The sequence below is a fragment of the Borostomias antarcticus genome, assembly GCF_949987555.1.
Source record: "Borostomias antarcticus genome assembly, chromosome: 2".
Lineage (NCBI taxonomy): Eukaryota > Metazoa > Chordata > Actinopteri > Stomiiformes > Stomiidae > Borostomias > Borostomias antarcticus.
In genome coordinates, this window is record NC_140235.1 from 18539702 (window position 1) to 18558191 (window position 18490).

The following is an 18490-nucleotide window of genomic DNA, read 5'->3' on the forward strand; positions in this document are numbered from 1 at the left end:
TTGGAGAGAGAGAGGGAGGTGTAGAGTGCTAGAAGAGGGAGGGGTAGAGGGTTGAGAGAGAGAGGGGAGGGGTAGAGGGCTGGAGAGGGAGAGAGGAATGTGGAGAGGGCTGGAGAGGGAGAGAGGAGGGGGGTAGAGGGTTGGAGAGGGACAGAGGAAGGTGAAGATGGTTGGAGTGAGAGCGGGAGGGGGTAGAGAGGCGGGAGGGGTAGAGGGCGGGAGAGGGATGGGTAGAGGGTTGGAGAGGGAGGGGTAGAGGGTTGGAGAAGGAGAGAGGGATGGGTAGAGGGGCTGGAGAGAGAGGGAGGGGGTAGAGGGTTGGAGAGAGAGGGAGGGGGTAGAGGGTTAGGGAGGGGTAGAGGGTTGGAGAGGGAGGGGTAAAGGGTTGGAGAGGGAGAGAGGGGGGGGGTAGAGGGCTGGAGAGAGAGGGAGGGGTAGAGGGTTGGAGAGAGAGGGAGGGGGTAGAGGGCTGGAGAGGGAGAGAGGGAGGGGGGTAGAGGGTGAGAGAGGGAGGGGTAGAGGGTTGGAGAGAGAGAGGGAGGGGTAGAGGTCTGGAGAGAGGGAGGGGGTAGAGGTCTGGAGAGAGAGGGAGGGGTAGAGGGTTGGAGAGAGAGAGAGAGGGAGGGGTAGAGGGCTGGAGAGGGAGAGAGGGGAGGGGGGTAGAGGGTTGGAGAGAGAGAGAGGAATAGGTAGAGGGCTGGAGAGGGAGAGAGGGAGGGGTAGAGGGTTGGAGAGGGAGAGAGAGGGGTAGAGGGCTGGAGAGGGAGGGGTAGAGGGTTGGAGAGGGAGGGGTAGAGGGTTGGAGAGAGAGAGAGGGAGGGGTAGAGGGCTGGAGGAGAGAGAGAGGAATGTGTAGAGGGCTGGAGAGGGAGAGAGGGAGGGGGTGGGGGTTGGAGAGGGACAGAGGAAGGTGTAGAGGGTTGGAGTGAGAGATGGAGGGGTAGAGGGCTGGAGAGGGATGGGTAGAGGGTTGGAGATGGAGGGGGTAGAGGGTTGGAGAAGGAGAGAGGGGATGGGTAGAGGGTTGGAGAGGAGAGGGAGGGGGTTGAGGGTTAGGGAGGGGTAGAGGGTTGGAGAGGGAGGGGTAGAGGGGTTGGAGAGGGAGAGAGGGGAGGGGTAGAGGGCTGGAGAGAGAGAGGGAGGGGTAGAGGGTTGGAGAGAGAGGGGAGGGGTAGAGGGCTGGAGAGGGAGGGGTAGAGGGTGAGAGAGGGAGGGGTAGAGGGTTGGAGAGAGAGAGGGAGGGAGGGGTAGAGGGTCTGGAGAGAGAGGGAGGGGTAGAGGGTTGGAGAGAGAGAGAGGGAGGGGTAGAGGGGCTGGAGAGGGAGAGAGGGAGGGGTAGAGGGTTGGAGAGAGAGGGAGGGGTAGAGGGCTGGAGAGAGAGAGGAATGGGTAGAGGGCTGGAGAGGGAGAGAGAGGGGGTAGAGGGCTGGAGAGGGAGGGGTAGAGGGTTGGAGAGGGAGGGGTAGAGGGTTGGAGAGAGAGAGAGGGGAGGGGTAGAGGGCTGGAGAGAGAGAGAGGAATGTGTAGAGGGCTGGAGAGGTAGAGAGGGAGGGGTAGAGGGTTGGAGAGGGAGGGGTGGGGGTTGGAGAGGGACAGAGGAAGGTGTAGAGGGTTGGAGTGAGAGATGGAGGGGTAGAGGGCTGGAGAGGGATGGGTAGAGGGTTGGAGATGGAGGGGGTAGAGGGTTGGAGAAGGAGAGAGGGATGGGTAGAGGGTTGGAGAGGGGAGAGAGGGATGGGTAGAGGGTTGGAGAGGGAGGGGTAGAGGGTTGGAGAAGGAGAGAGGGATGGGTAGAGGGTTGGAGAGGGAGAGAGGGATGGAGAGGGAGAGGGAGAGAGGGAGGGGGTAGAGGGCTGGAGAGGGATGGAGAGGGAGAGAGGGAGGGGGTAGAGGGTTAGAGAGGTAGAGGGCTGGAGAGGGAGAGAGGGAGGGGTAGAGGGTTGGAGAGGGAGAGAGAGAGGGGTAGGTGGTTGGAGAGGGAGGGGTAGAGTTTGGAGAGGGAGAGAGGGGGGGGTTGGAGAGGGAGAGAGAAAGGGGTAGAGAGTTGTAGAGGGAGGGAGGGGTAGAGGGCTGGAGAGAGGGATGGGTAGAGGGCTGGAGAGGGAGAGAGGGTGGGTAGAGGGGTTGGAGAGGGAGGGGTAGAGGGTTGGAGAGAGGGATGGGTAGAGGGCTGGAGATGGAGAGAGGGATGGGTAGAGGGTTGGAGAGGGAGAGAGGGAGGGGGTAGTGTGTTGGAGAGGGAGAGAGGGCTGGAGAAGGAGAGGAGAATGGGTAGAAGGATGGGTAGAGGGTTGGTACTGACTAGTGCTAGGGTTAGCTGGCCCTGCTCTACAACCGGTGTTAAAGGGGTAGTTCAGAATTTTGAACAGAGCCTCATTTATGACTTGCGTATAATGTTGTTGATTGATGAAGAACATTTTCAGTTTATTCCATGCTGTCTCCTGTTCCGGCATTAGCGACATGCTAATGCTAGTGCAATGCAGTAGAAATGGCTAGCATTCAAAGAAGACTCACTTAAACATTCCACAGTGCACCCAAATAAAATAAAATATGATCTGCTAATGCACGGACGAGAGACAGCATAGAATCAGCAGAAAATTTTCTCCATCAAACAACAACTTTATTGGTAAGTCGTAAATGAGGTTCTATGTCCAAAATGCTGAACTATCCCTTTAAGCACTGCCTGTTAAGAGTCACTGCCTCAGCTGGATTAATCACCCACAACGGTGCTTAGCTCCGGGTTAACACCTGCTAGTGTGAATGTAACCCACATTAAGGGCTTGCCCAGGGCGGGGATTCAAACCCACAAACTCTCAGCTGTGAGGCGAATGCGCTAACAGTTGCGACTCTTGGAGGGACTGTTAGCGCTCCTTTGAGGAGTGAGTTTAACCAACCACTCGCTACCACTACCTGGGACTCACGTGAACATTCCATCACTCAGTTACATGAACACAGGCGTAACTAGCATGGGGTCTGTCCTTAACATGGTAAGCTTAGCCCAGTGAAGAGTACAGATAGTATAGTGAGAAAAGTCCTTATTGGCCGTCTGTGTGTGTGTGCGTGCGTGTGTGTGTCTCTCCAGGTGAAGGCGGAGGTGAACAAGCTGTACAAGCTCCTGGAGATCGACATCGACGGCGTGTTCAAGTCCCTCCTCCTGCTGAAGAAGAAGAAGTACGCCGCCCTGCTGGTGGAGCCGCTGGGCGACGGCCGCTATGCCACCAAGCAGGAGCTCAAGGGCCTGGACATCGTGCGGCGTGACTGGTGCGACCTCGCCAAGGAGTGCGGCAAGTCAGTGGCGCTGTCCGTCCGTCCGTCCTCCTCTGTCTCTACGTCCGCTCCGCTCGCGTGGTCGGTCCGCCTTTTCATTCAACCCGCCGACCAGTTCTCAGGCTCCTCCTTTCCCCCCCCCTTCCTCTACTCTTCAGCTACGTGATTGGTCAGATCCTGTCGGACCAGAGCCGGGACGCCATCGTGGAGAACATCCAGAGGCACCTGGTGGAAGTGGGTGAGAAGGTGGCCAGCGGAGACATCCCCCTCAGCCAGTACCAGATCCACAAGGTGGGTTATTTGGGCTGGTGTCTGTTAGAGGCTGCATAGTTTTTCTACGTGCTGTTGTTGGGGAGAGACACAGCTCGGCCTTCGTCTCTGCCTTACTGTGTGTGCGTGTGTGCGTGCGTGCGTGCGTGCGTGTGCGCGCGTGTGTGCGCGTGTGCGCGCGTGTGTGAGTTTACTCTTTCTTTCACTCTGGCTTAATCACATTCTCTCCCTCTCTCTTTCTGTCCCTCCATCTTTCCCTCTCTCCGCTCCCCTCAATCATGCCATATCTCCCTCTCCTCCCCCCCCTCCTCCTCCCTCCCCCTCCTCCCCCTCCCTCTCTCCCCCTCCTCTTCCCTCCCTCCCTCCCTCCCCCTCCTCCTCCCTCCCCTCTCCCCCTCCTCCTCCCTCCCTCTCTCCCCCTCCTCCCTCCCCCTCTCCCCCTCCTCCTCCCTCCCCCTCTCCCCCTCCTCCTCCCTCCCTCTCTCCCCCTCCTCCTCTCTCCCCCTCTCCCCCTCCTCCTCCCTCCCTCTCTCCCCCTCCTCCTCCCTCCCCCTCTCTCAGGCCCTCACTAAGGACCCCCAGGACTACCCAGATAAGAAGAGTCTGCCTCATGTCCACGTGGCCCTGTGGATCAACACCCAGGAAGGCAGACGCGTCAAAGCTGGAGACACCGTCTCCTATGTCATCTGCCAGGTGTGTGTGTTTGTGGGGGTTCGTGTGTCATATGTCTGTAAAGATGCCTATAAACTTAACAGCCGGCATACATTGACAGTGATCCTCGCTCAAGTTCTCTCCCCTCTCCCTCTACCTCCCTCTTCTTCCCCTCTCCCTCTACCTCCATGTCCCCCCCCCTCCCTCTACCTCCCTCTCTTCCCCCCCCCCCCCTCCCTCTACCCCCCCCCCCCCCCTCTACCTCCCTCTCCTTCCCCTCCCCCCCCTCTCCCTCTACCTCCCTCTCCTTCCCCCACCCCCCCCTCTCCCTCTACCTCCCTTTCCTTCCCCCTCCTCTCCCTCTACCTCCCTCCCCAGGACGGCTCTAATCTGGGGGCCAGCCAGAGGGCCTACGCCCTGGAGCAGCTCCAGAAACAGGAGGGCCTGAGCCTGGACACGCAGTACTACCTGGCCCAGCAGGTGCACCCCGTCGTGGGCCGGATCTGTGAGCCCATCGAGGGCATCGACGGGGTCCTCATAGCCACATGGCTGGGTGAGACCACACCCTGCTGAACACCCCCCGCTGAACACACACCGCTGAACATACACCCCGCTGAACATACACCCCGCTGAAAACACCCCCCGCTGAACACACCCCCCCGCTGAAAACACCCCCCCCCCCCGCTGAACATACATTCCTGAACACACACCGCTGAACACAACCACTGCTGAACATACACCCCTGAACACACACCGCTGAACACAACCACTGCTGAACATACACCCCTGAACACACACCGCTGGACACACACACACCGCTGGACACACTCCGCTGAACATGCACACTGCTGAACATACACCCCTGAACACACACACCCCTGAACACACACACCGCTGGACACACTCTGCTGAACATACACACTGCTGAACATACACCCCTGAACACACGCACCGCTGGACACACTTAGCTGAACACACACCGCTGAACACACACCCCGCTGAACATAAAACCTGCTGAACACACACACCGCTGAACACACACCACCCACCCATCCAGCCTCCACAGCAGTCTCACGTCACTCTCTTAGGGAATTTGCTCATTTCAGGGTTCCCACGCTCATTGAAAACATGGAGAAGTCATGGAATTTTAAATGTTATTTCCCAGGTGTGGGAATGTTCTGAAAAATGACAAAACATAAAAAAACATATAGAAAAGTCATGGACATGGAAATTGAATGATAATTCATGTGCCATTCTTCAAGTTGTTGTCCACATTTATGCTCTCAATTCCACGAACATCTCAAGTTTACAGTAATATGGTGGTTATAAGGCTACTTTACCCATTAAAATGCAGAAATATAGTCTGTGTGTGTACATTTGTCTCTTAAGAACTTATGGGGGGAAAAAATTTGGGAATTGGCAAAAATTAGTCGGAACTCTGTTATTTGTATCTGTTTCTGTGTACAGAGACTTTAAAAGATGCCAGTGTGTGTATAGTATGACTTTTGCTGAGTGTCTCTCTCTCTCTCTCTCTCTCTCTCTCTCTCTCAGGTCTGGACCCGGGGCAGTTCCGTGCCCAGGTGCAGCAGCAGAGGGAGGAGGAGGGGGAGAGCTTCCTGGGGGCCCCAGCCCAGCTGACGGACGAGGAGCGCTACAGGGATTGTGAGAGGTTCTCCTTCAGCTGCCCCCAGTGTGGCATCCAAAACATCTACGACAACGTGTTTGAGGGAGCTGTGAGTACTAACATGCACACACAAACAAACACAAACCACTCACAAAACAAATCGTGTTGGTTGAACATTCTCTTACTCATAGTAGTTTATTGGAATGTGTATATTTTCTATAAAATGTTTTAAACATCTTACTCATAGTAGGTTATTGGAATGTGTATATTTTCTATAAAAATGTTTTAAACACTACCAAGATTATCATGTGTAAAGTTTCTGTTCACTGTTGATAATAGGTCATTTCCTGGAGGTAATTTCACTAGTCCTCTGTGTTCCAGCTCTCCTTGTATTATTAGACATTGGGTCATATACGATAAAGACTGTTTTCATTGGCATAGTTTAGACTCTGGCACTTCAAAAGGCCTCCTCTACACGCACACACACACACACGCACACACAAACACACACACACACACACACACCAGCAGTCCAAGGCCACTTGAGAGAGGAGGGTTATTTGTTTGTGTGTGTTCTTATCTTTCTCTAATGAGGAGCTGACCGTGCAGCTTTCTCTCGTCTCCACGAAACCTCATAAAGCTGACAGCAACCCTCACCCGTGTACTCTGCTGGCCCAGTCTGTTCACACACACACGCACACACACACACACACACACACACACACACACACACACACTGTCACACACACACACCATCACACACACACACACCATCATACACACACACACACACGCACCATCGCACACACACGCTGCGTGCGTGTGTGTGTGATGGTGCGTGTGTGTGTGTGTGTATGATGGTGTGTGTGTGTGTGATGGTGTGTGTGTGTGACAGTGTGTGTGTGTGTGTCACAAACACACACACCATCACACACACACGCACCATCACACACACACACACACCCTGTCACACACACACATGCACCATCACACACACACGCACCATCACACACACACCATCACACACACACACACACACACACACAGGTCCTATTCTGTGCTATGCTGTGAAGGCAGACAAAGCAGTAAGTTAATTAGGGTGGTGATCGTCAGAAAAGAGGAGAGGAGGATGAGGAGAGGAGGACAGTCCTTGACTCTACTACAGAGACAGGAGGGAGGGAGGGAGCGAGGGATGGAAAATGTTTAGATGTCAGGGAGCAAGAAAGTGGAAAAGATGATAGGAGAGAGAGAGAGGGAGGGAGGATGGGTGTCGCTATCAAAACCTAGCCTGATATCAGACATAATGTCAACTCGTTAACCTCCATTGAGATCTTCAGTCTGACGTTGCTTCCACTCAAACCGATTTCCATGGGGGAGGGAGATTTGATTTTCCCTAACCAATCACTAAAGATCAACGCATCCGTGTGAATCTAACATCATTGCTGATACATAGTCTTTGGTTGTCATGGCTATGTTGAGAATACGGAGCGAAGTGAAACAATGTAATCATAGTTTGTTAGTTTGTTACAAATACTACCAATACATCCATGCTCTCAAGTAGTCCCCTCAAGTAATATGGGTGTTGCTTGTCATCAGCTTGTCAACGGCATGTCAAACAGGTGTTTCATGTAGCAACACCAGACCAAGAATCAGTCAACTTCGGTGGAGTGGGCGGATTTGAATGTCTGGACCAAGGCTAATCAAAACCAGCACTTGAGGTGAAACAAGGAATATGTAAGATGGTGGTGGTGGGAGAGAGACGGGGAGGGAGGGAGAAAGAACATGAAGAGAAGGGAGGGGAAAATTGAGAACAGAAGAAAGAGCAGGCTTTGAAGGCTTAGATACAGTACAACAGGGAGACAAGGATTCGGCACAAAATCAGTTCTAACCACATGTTAAAAAGGAAAAAGTTCTAACCAGATGTGTGTGTTTGCGCGCGTGTTTGAGAGAGATAATATAGTGGGAGGATACAGGTGGGGGTGGCTTTATACTCAATACCCAAGACAAGACCTGTACCAAGAAGGTGGATGCATCACACATGCGCGCACACACACACACACACACACCAGCCTAAGAGAATCGCTGCTGGAAAAAAAAAAAAAAAAAAAAACTGTTAGAACTTGTGTTAGTGAGTGTGCAGGGCTGTACATTAACTTTTTTAGCACAAGTTATGCAGTTCATCACTTAAAACCACCTGGAAAGGGATGTTACTGTACGTATACAATATGAAATAATAACAAAAGTTTTCAGACAAGCATCTTTAGGTTTTCCCGGCTTTTGATTTTGCGGTGTCTTCCACATGTGGGTCATCTTCTTTTCATTAATAATTTCAACATATTTTTCCTTTGCTCGTTTGTTTGGGTTTTTCTCTATGATCTGAACAAGGAACCAGTTTTTCTTGTGGAATTGATCTCTTGGTGTGGTGGTGCCAAGCTGAATACAGCCAAAATAAAGAGGATTTCTATACCAAAGCGGGGGTCTGGGCATCCTTCCCCCAAAAAAGTTTCAGAGACCTAGTTTCCGGTATTCTGATGACTTTTAAAGAATGAAAATAACAAAATCGTGAGACATATATAATTGAAAAGTATACTGAAACAGCATGTTTAGCCTACATGAAATATGCTTTCTTTAATTTTGAGTTATGGGGTGAATATAATAGATGGAATGTTTTATTTAATAAAAAAAAGTTATGTTTGATGCCCATTGATGCTTAACTGCATACTCATTCCTTCTAAATCATCACTCTTTCTAATCTCTCATCCTGCCCTGTCGCCTTCCTTCTCCTCTCTCTTCTCCTGCTCTCCTCTCAACAACCTCTATCCTCTCCTCTCTCACCTGTCCCTCAACTCTGTGCTGGTCCTGTCTTTTCCTACCACAATCACTGCCTTTTTCACATAGCTTACATAAATAATAGGCTAGATTAGGCTACGCTTAACTGATATTTCGTTGCATTTGCTGTTGCTTTAACTGGCACTTTTAGGTGGCTGGAGGAACATTAACGCAAGCTAGCGTCGTTAAACTTTAGGTTCAGCCAGCCAGAAAGACGGTCGCTCAATCAGTCAGTCAGGGCAGCGCCTCTGATTCGCATGTTGTAGGCTACTCGCGCTTATGGTGTGGGCCATCTCCTTGACAAATTATGCTTGCTGACTGACAGACAGCAGCGCGTAAGAGGCTCCTCTTCGGCTCAAACATAGGCTAGGCTACTGGGTGTAGCTCCACGTCGTGTTTCTAGACTGTATTTTTTAGATAACGTTATATATTTATCACACTTCAACTATAGGCTATTTTTTACTTGTCCAATCAGAGAACTGCATGAGGCACTTGCCCGAACAGAGTTTACTGGTCCGGGGGAAGCTATAGGCTAGCCTACCTGACTGCTCTCACTTCATTTCACCTCACTCGTCCTCCCGGCTTCAACACGGAAAAACCCGCTAACGTTACATACAAGCGGCTCGCTGTCAGTCGCACGCGTGCTACAGGGCAAATAAATTAATCGCACAGACATTTTTATTCATAGCACATGCGACATATATGTCGCAATGTACAGCCCTGGTGTGAGTGTGAGTGTGTCTCCTGTCTTTGTGGCTCTGTGGGAACCTGTCACTTCCAGAGGGACTAATGGAGAACCTATGCAGCGGTGACTGTTGAAACTAAAGGCCCTCTATCCTGTGTAATTGTTGGTGTGGCCAGTGTTTTTTTTTTTATTGTGTTAAGAGCCCATACCTGCTTTCAGCTGTCAACTGGCAGGCTTTTGACCTGTCTTCACAACCAATAGCTCCTGCATTTCCTGTTACCCCTCTACCTGAGAGTTACTCACTGTTAATGTGGTCATTTACGTGTGTGTTTGTGTGTGTGTCCCTGTCCCCATCCCCACAACTGATGAAGTCAACCCCTATATGTTGGCAGGGTTCGAGGTTGGAGCCCGGTCTCCTGCGATGCTGCCATGCTCCCTGTGGGGGGCGCCCCATCGACTACCTCATCAACATCAGCAACAAACTGCTGCTGGACATCCGCCGACACGTCAGGAAGTACTACAGTGTGAGTACAAGACGAGTCTGTGTGCATCTCGTCTGTGCATGTGTGTGTTAGGGCTGGGGCGACGTGTCGATGTAGTTGACGTCATTGACTACATAAATACTTTGGCTTGCAAAATGTGTGCTGACGCGTCATAAAAGAAGTAAGAGGGCTGTGCCCGGTCAAAACTAATAGTATTGATTTTCCATCTATTTAGGCTATACATGTATGAGCATTATCTTGTGCCTTTTATCTTTCCAATCCTGTTTTAAACTAGCAATAAGACTAAGTCTAGCAATAATATTTGTCTTGGAAACATTTTCGCTGTAAATTATCAGAAGATGGGGGAATTCACACGTATCCCATCTTAGCATGGGGGAATTCACACATCACATTACCAGAGCTTTGTAAGATAGTCACTGAGTGTAACTCCTCTACCTCATGTCTTGACCCTGTACCTACAGAATTCTTTAAGTCTACGTTTATATGCTTTTAAAATACAATCTGAATTGGACAATAACACACAGATGATAGCCAAGACATTGTTTAAGTGGATTAAGTCGATTATTAGCTACGTATATGAGCCATTGTGAACTGACTCATTTCAATAGATTGCATCTACAAATCCACCTCTTGTTTCTACACTTCAAAACTATATTTCCCAGTCGAAATTAGAATTGATTCCTACATATTATGAAAGTGAATGTTTTGTTTTATTAGCAGCTAAATCTGAGGCACGATCAAGGCTGTTTTTACAGCGGGGATAGCTGACTAACGTTAACTGGAAACAGCGCTGATAGGCTACAATGTTTAGCTACAATTTTTAGCTACATTTCAATCGATCGCATCTACAAACCATCTCTCGTTGCTACGCTTCCTTAGAAGTGACAGCAAAAAAGAGGAAAAGATTTGCTACAGTAACTCTGGATCTTGTCGAGGGTCAAAATCTCATAAGTCCCAATAGCAACTTCAATAATAATGTGTTGCCTTCATCTTGCTTATTGACTATGTCAATATATCCTACACAATATACAATGTGATGTATAATATACACAATATAAGTAAGGGATAATCAACTCCTACAGTAGGTGTGCGTTAAACGGTTTTAAGGCACGACGTGGAGGCGAAGAACCACCCGACCCTTCGCGGAGGCAACCACGCGTCTGGTGGTTCTTCGCATCCACGTCGTGCCTTAAAACCGTTTAACGCACACCTACTGTAGGAGTTGATTATCCCGCTTATACCATGGCCCCACATGCCAAAGACAAATAAATATGTGCCATTTACTCACATTTTCTACATTAAAATATAAAGAAATGTTATTTATGTGTTGCTCATTGCTGAGTTTCATTATAGTCCCTCACTGCTAAATCACGTTGCTATGGAATTACTGTACAAATTGAATATCATATTTCTTGGAGGAACAGCGATGACATCCAATAGTTAACATGGGTTTGGAACCGTAAGTGAAATGGAAAGGGTCCGTTACCTTTTCTTTCAGCAATGTCTCTCAACCCTGGATACGACCTAGCAACCAAACAATGAGCCTAGCAACCCAAACTAGCTAATTCCATAGCCTACTGTACCCATATATCTATGACTGTAACTACCTGATATTGCTAGATAGCAATGAGTGAAGTGTAGGCTACTGCATATTTGCTGTGCAACATATAAATTGTCCAGCTGTCAAACCTAGTTGCCAACAAACTATGTATGATAGCCAGACACCTGATTGTCCTCAACTCCAAAAGTATTGTTTTCATGTCGTGGTATATCACTGTCAGTCGTATCTTACGTTCATTGTGAGTTGATTTGCGAGGATGGGATGTGTCATATCATTATGTGAAGCAACAGGGTATTAGAATCCAGCAATTGCCTCTTCACACTGTGATATATTTGGATGCTGTGTATACTGTAATTGAATAATTGAACGAGGCGGAGACCGTTTTCCATATGTCTGGCTTCTTTTACTGCAACTGAGACTGACATTACAAAATCATATCTGGCTACTACACCACTACACTACACTACAACTGACAGTGATAGGCTAACGTTATAACACAAAGTGAAAAAAACTGTTTTTGATTTGGGGACAGTGAGGTGTCTGGCTATCATAAAGAGTTTGTTGGCAAATATATTTGACAACTGGACAATGGATGCGTTGCACAGCAAATATGCAGTATCCAACACTTTGTTCATGGCTAGCTAGCAATGGTACAGCAGGCTATGGGATTAGCTCATTTGGGTTGCTGTCAAAGCCGACGCATTAATTTAGATCGGTAATTAAACTTCAGCCGAACTACGTGTGCGTATACACGGTTTTAACGCACGTCTGCTGGCCAATCAGAAAAGAGTATTAACCCAGGCCATGGTATAATACAAAGAATATATCCTGCTAGTTTAAAATATAGGCAGTTACTGCCTGGCGAATTGTTTACTTTCTCAACGACGCCTCCTGGCGGCTATTGTGCAACACTGAATAAAGGAGGTGGTCTGGAGTCGTCCGAACGGTCCTCTAAAACTTCACAGCCACTGTTGTTGCTGCTCTGCCCACGAGATGCGGTGAAATATTGAAGTTCGGATGACTGTATACAAATCGCAGCGTTGGATATCATCGACCATGACATCCTAATCAATCACCTTGAAAGGTTGGTTGGTCTCTCTGACCCAAATGTACATCTCTGCTGAACCAAATGATGCTGCAGCAGCTATCAACTCCATTACTACATGTCTTCTAGCAATAAATAAATGGATGAGCAATAACTTCTTAAAGCTAAATGAGGACAAAACTGAAATCCTATTGATCGGCCCTAAACAAAAAGAGAAATACTGTTTAAAAACCTGGGGAAACTGACATCCTGGATTAAACCTGAGGTTACAGTACAAGTCTTGGTGTTATCCTAGATTCAGATCAAAGCTTCAAGTCCCATATTAACAAGGTGATGAAAACCTTATATTCCACCTTAGAAACAGCTAAAGTACGGCCATTTTTAAATCAAATGGATGCAGAAAAAATGTATACACTCTTTTATTTCAAGCCGACTCGATTACTATTTGCTCTTGGGGGCTACTGCACTTTTCGTTCTTTCTTTACTGTATTATATCTCCAATACATTGTATTAAATTGTCATTTTTACACTGTATTTTACTTGATTTCTTATCTTTATCTTTTATTGTGTTTTATCTTTCATCTTATTTTCCTGTTTTTTTGTTTATTTTATGTGAAGCCCACCATGCATGCACACTCTTGCATGCACACTAAAGCTGCATTTATTTGTATGAAAGGTACTATACAACTAAAGTTATATTAATATTATTATTATTATTATTATTATCTTGTCTTTTCTCCACTCCAATTCGGTGTTGCGCAATACCCGCTCACACATGCGCTGAGACCCAGCTGATCTGAGTGGGGAGAATGGAAACACTCAAATGTTTGGTGGCTCGTTGCTATGTGCAAAAAGTATTTTGCAAGTGAGGGAGGAAAAACGAGCAACCTCTGAAACATTTAGCAAAAGCGCATCACATAGGCTATACGTGGAGAACTGCACCGTTTTCGAATGCGTAGTAGTTTTCTCGCTGTCACCTGGTATGAGTATGAATGCTTGCAGTCAGAGCTGTTAATCGCTCTATCATTATTTCATTAAACATCAAATCCAATCAGAAAACAAACAATAGGAACTACACGTGAGGATTAAACATTGATGTGACTGTAGCTGTTAATCGATTGTACTAGCTGTTGTGAGCTGTTGTGAGCTGTTGTGAGCCATTGCCATAAGGAGTCTCTGAGCACACTCATGTAGCATGTACAGTAAGATTAAAAAGAAAATGCACGTTCAACACAGAACGTAATCAATTGGGTGGTTAAAATGTTATACCATATATTTTTATGCCTCCCCCAGGCATTATGGTTTCGGGTTGTCCGTCCGATGTTTGTTAATGCAATATCTCTGGAACGCATTGACGGAATTTCTTCCTCTTTGGTACAAATGTTCACTGGCACTCAAGGATGAACTGCTTAGATTGTGGGGGTCAAAGGTCAAAGTTCAAGGTCACTGTGACCTCACAAAATGTGTTTTTGGCCTGATGAACACAATATCTCACAACAAATGCTTGACAGAATTTGTACAATCTGGACATATGTCCAGTTGGACTTAATTAGATAATTGGATTCGATTTTGGTATTCAAATGTCAAAGGTCAAGGTCACCGTGAACTTTTATAATGCTCTGCAGTGCAGGTTTCTTGTTACATTTTGTTGCTTTTAAGAGATGATTATTGAATGAAATATTGAAATATTAATGAGACATTTTTTATATTTATTTTGATTAAATTAAGTGTTATTTTAATTGAGCAATAAAATAAATCGACTATAGTCAATTTTTTTCGTTAGATTCATCATTAGAGAAATAGTAGTACAGCCCCAGTGTGTGTGCATGCGTGTGTGCATGCTGGTTTAGAGGGGCCAAAATGATGCTGTTTAATTCAGCTCAGATAGGCAGTTTGTTCCTGTTCTGCACTGAATGCACTGAACACTTCCCTTCTGCTCTCCTAAATTCACACACACACACACACACACACATTTCTCGCCCACCTGCAGGGCTGCAAATGGACTTAATTTAGTTGCCTTTCAGTCTCTAATGCAGTGGCTGTAGCACATGCTCAGACCAGGCAGCCAGCTGGCAGGTCCCATTCAGCTGCTATCCCACAACAGAGCAGCCTGCACTCTCTCCAGGCTGGGGCTGGGGAGGCTGGGACTGAGGCTGGGACTGAGACTAGGGCTGGAGAGGCTGGGACTGAGACTAGGGCTGGAGAGGCTGGGGCTGGAGAGGCTGGGACTGAGACTAGGGCTGGAGAGGCTGGGGCTGGAGAGGCTGGGACTGAGTCTAGGGCTGGGGAGGCTGGGACTGAGGCTAGGGCTGGAGAGGCTGGGACTGAGACTAGGGCTGGAGAGGCTGGGACTGAGACTAGGTCTGGAGAGGCTGGGACTGAGACTAGGGCTGGAGAGGCTGGCGCTGGAGAGGCTGGCGCTGGAGAGGCAAGGGCTGGAGAGGCTGGGGCTGGAGAGGCTGGGCCTGGAGAGCGCCTGGGGTGTGTCCTCTGTGGCCCATATCGCGGCAAGCCCACTACCATGGCGTTCCACAACAGCCGAGCATCATTACCGCGACGACCCGATCTGACGACAAGCCCTTACACAGAGCATGCCTTTACAGCAGATAACCATAACCATTGCCGTGACAACACACAGCCCTAATTTGTAACATAATTACTTCCTTGAAAAGCCCTAAACATAACCACAAAATGAATTACAAAGACACTTTGTTTGGTTTATGGCGACTTTTATGATGATGTTTATTATGCAAAACCAGCTGTTATAGCTTAGTTCTTTTGACGAAGAATAATTCTTTGTCATACAACTGACTCAACACACGTGTAGTAATGGCCGACGCCGGAAACAAACACACACACACACACATGCGCGCGCGCACACATGCATCAGAGTCATCGAAGGAATGCCTCCTGCTCTTAACCCATCCCGTCGTCCTTCCCCTAAGGGCAGCCGGGAGCAGGCAGTAAGAGCGTGCATGAGCCATGCTCGGGGGCCAATCCAAGTGCTCCCGTCTGTCTTCGTCAGGGACAGACAGCATTAGCATGTTTTTCATATTGGGGTTCTATGTGGAGGGAACCCGAGTGAGCATGGGGAGAACATGCAAACACCACACAGAAAGGCTCAGGAGATGGCCAATGCGGGAATCGAACCCAGGACCACCCTCTTGCTATGAGGCGACGGTGTAATGCACTGAGCCACTTTTGACGGTACATTCTTTCAGTTAGCACTTTGTCAAGCTGTTAACTCAACTGCATCTCTATGAATATTTGAAGTAGCCTGATGACAAGCCTACACCTCACAGCGTTCTAGTAGATGTGATGCCACAGATTACCTCTTTATGCCAATATCAGTACACTGAACAATCTTTCGATTAGATATAGCCTATTTTGATTAGACAATGTGCCTATTTTTGTAGGCTACATTCTTATATTTTAAAGGTTTGCTATTAATGAATCTGTTTTGCACTCACATTTGGTCTTGTCTTGGTCGTGTTAGATGTAGCACTCAAAATTATGTAGAAATCTCAAAATGATATTGCCCTTGTTTGATTTATATCCCTGTCCCATTGTAAAGGATATTTCCTTCTCATAAAAAGTGTAATTTTTGTCTAGTTAGCTCATTCATTCAAAACATCACAAATAATTATATTTTCTGTTTTCAGCTTGCCACACTAAAGGGCTGAAAACAGACAACACTTGAACAATTGAACACTACGTATGCACAACTGTATACTTGAACATGATTTAATTGCACTTCTTACATCATGGACACAGACATAGATGATCGGATGGGATAAGTGGATGAGGATGATACTGATGGACTGCTAGACAACGGACGAGTATAGTAAATTGCCAGTTTGGGAACCTTTAATAGCACTGATAAGATATATATACTGTAAGGACAAGTGATTAGAAGAATTCCAATATACCTGTACCCGTACTTGCTACGCATGGTAAAACCTTCTATTCTATATTGGCTGCAGATCATACTAGCTGCCACTGAAATGGGCCGCTGTGGGTCTTGCACTTGGTCTGGGTCTGAGGTCCGGGCTGTGGTACTGGAACTGTCTCTTAACGTTCCAGAACCCTCGGTTGGATTCTGGAACTGTGCTGGTTCTGGAACTCTGCATGGCTGTGCTTCCAGAGAAAGCGGAATGTAGGCTATACTAAGTCACAAATTGTGAGAGTTCTTTGCTAGTTAGAGGCTTTTAGGGGCAGCTAGCTGAGGAGGGGTGTCTTTGCTAGTGTGTGTGTGCCTGTGTGTATGTGCCTGTGTGTATGTGCCTGTGTGTATGTGCCTGTTGTGTGCGTGCATGCGTCCGTGTATGTGCAGGTGTTGGGGGGGGGGGGGGGGGGGTGTTAGAAGGGTGTTACTCTCCCACAGGGCTGAGCAGAAATCAATTAGTGTGGTGAATGTGGGGGGAACAAGCCCCGCTCCCTCTTTGTCACGACGTGTGAAACAGCTGCTACCACTGAATGCTTACACCTCACACACACACAGGCCGAACTACAGTGGACAGAGCACACACCCAGGGGGCGATGAAGAGGGGTAATATTGTGTAATTAAGGATTCCTTTCAGGCCGAGGGAGAGCTCAAATAGAGCTGTTTGTCCGGTGAGATAGAGTGAAAGCCCGGCTTGTGTGTGTGTGCGCGCGCCTATGTGTGTGTGTGTTTGTGTCAGCCTCCTACCCAGGACCAAAGGGACATTAATCATTAGTGAAATTACCTCCAGCCCCCCCACTATTATCAATAAACCAGCACCCTGAGACTGGGCAAACACTTGTTCCCTCGCCATCCTTCTCTCTCCCCTTTCTCTCCCTCTCCTCACTGCGTTTGTCTTCCTTTCCCCCCTCTTTCACTCCCTCTCTCCTCCCGCTGTCCCTCTCTCCATCTCTCTCTCTCCGACCCCCCACTTATTTGCCCCTGTCTAACCACCGTTGCCATGGCGTTTAACAAATTATTGCAATTACCCTTGTCATGTGGGTCGCCCCTGGAAACAGGCGGAGGGGCAGAAGAGGAGGAGGAGGAGGAGGGAGTGAGAGAGAGTGAATAAAGGAGAAGGTGATAATCCTATTTTGAACAAAAGGTCAAATTGCTGAATAGAGAAGCTTTGATTAGGTTGAGGATGTACAAAGTGAACTGGTTGGATCCCTATTCACAGTTTGTGTTCGTGTTTGTGTGTTCCTGTGTTTTTATGTGTGTGTGTCTGTGTGTGTGCGTGTGTGATAGAGAGAGATTGTGTACAGAAAGGACTGGTTTTAAGCCCTATTCTGTGTGTGTGTGTGTGTGTGTGTGTGTGTGTGTGTGTGTGTGTGTGTGTGTGTGTGTGTGTGTGTGTGTGTGTGTGTGTGTGTGTGTGTGTGTGTGTGTGTGTGTGTGTGTGTGTGTGTGTCAGCCTCCTACCTAAAGTGGGTCTGGGTTCAAACCTATTCAGTTTGGTGGGAGTGTTGATTACCAAGCCTCAAAGCCAACTAGAAACCCCTCTCTGATCCGGAAAACCATCAAGTGTGTGTGTGTGTGCACGCACGCTCTCGTGTGTGTGTGAGTGCGCAGGTGGATTCCTCCATGCTGAATTCCTCAGGTCTAAGAGTAAAGCCCAGAGTCAAAACTGCAGCAGTTGTTAAGGGGACTGGAATGCATCCAGGGGAGGGAGGGAGGGATTGATAGAGGGATGGAGAGAGGGATGGATAGAGGTGAACCCTGTGAAGGAGGAAGAGAGGAGAGAGAGAGAGACAGTGGGAGAATTAGAGGAGAGTATAGAGAAAGTGATGGCTTAGGGGAGCTGAAGGTGGAGAGAGGGTTAAGAGGGAATAGATAAAAAGGGGAGCCAGGAAATGGAGAGAGGGGGAAGAGAGAGGAGGTGGGAGAGGGGGGGGGAAAGAGAGAGAGGGGGAAGAGAGAGAGGGAAGAAAAGGGTTTCTTCCTGTGGCTCGTCATGGTCCGGTCTTGGCTCTGTTTAGTTAAATTATCTGGAACTCATTTGACGTCTGTATTCAGTGTGTCAGGTATCCACTGGTGTAATTATGTAATTATGAGCCTTTATTCTCCCTCTCA

The 18490-nt window shown here is 48.2% G+C and overlaps 1 protein-coding gene across 1 annotated transcript in view; it reads left to right on the forward strand.

Annotated features, from left to right (window-relative positions):
- Positions 1-18490, forward strand: part of pola1 (polymerase (DNA directed), alpha 1) — a 114596-nt gene that overhangs the window by 58450 nt on the left and 37656 nt on the right. The window contains exons 29-34 of the mRNA XM_084450827.1: positions 3083-3288; positions 3426-3558; positions 4099-4230; positions 4567-4741; positions 5740-5921; positions 9719-9850. Coding sequence (XP_084306953.1) covers positions 3083-3288; positions 3426-3558; positions 4099-4230; positions 4567-4741; positions 5740-5921; positions 9719-9850 — 960 coding nt within the window. The remainder of the gene's footprint in view (positions 1-3082; positions 3289-3425; positions 3559-4098; positions 4231-4566; positions 4742-5739; positions 5922-9718; positions 9851-18490) is intronic.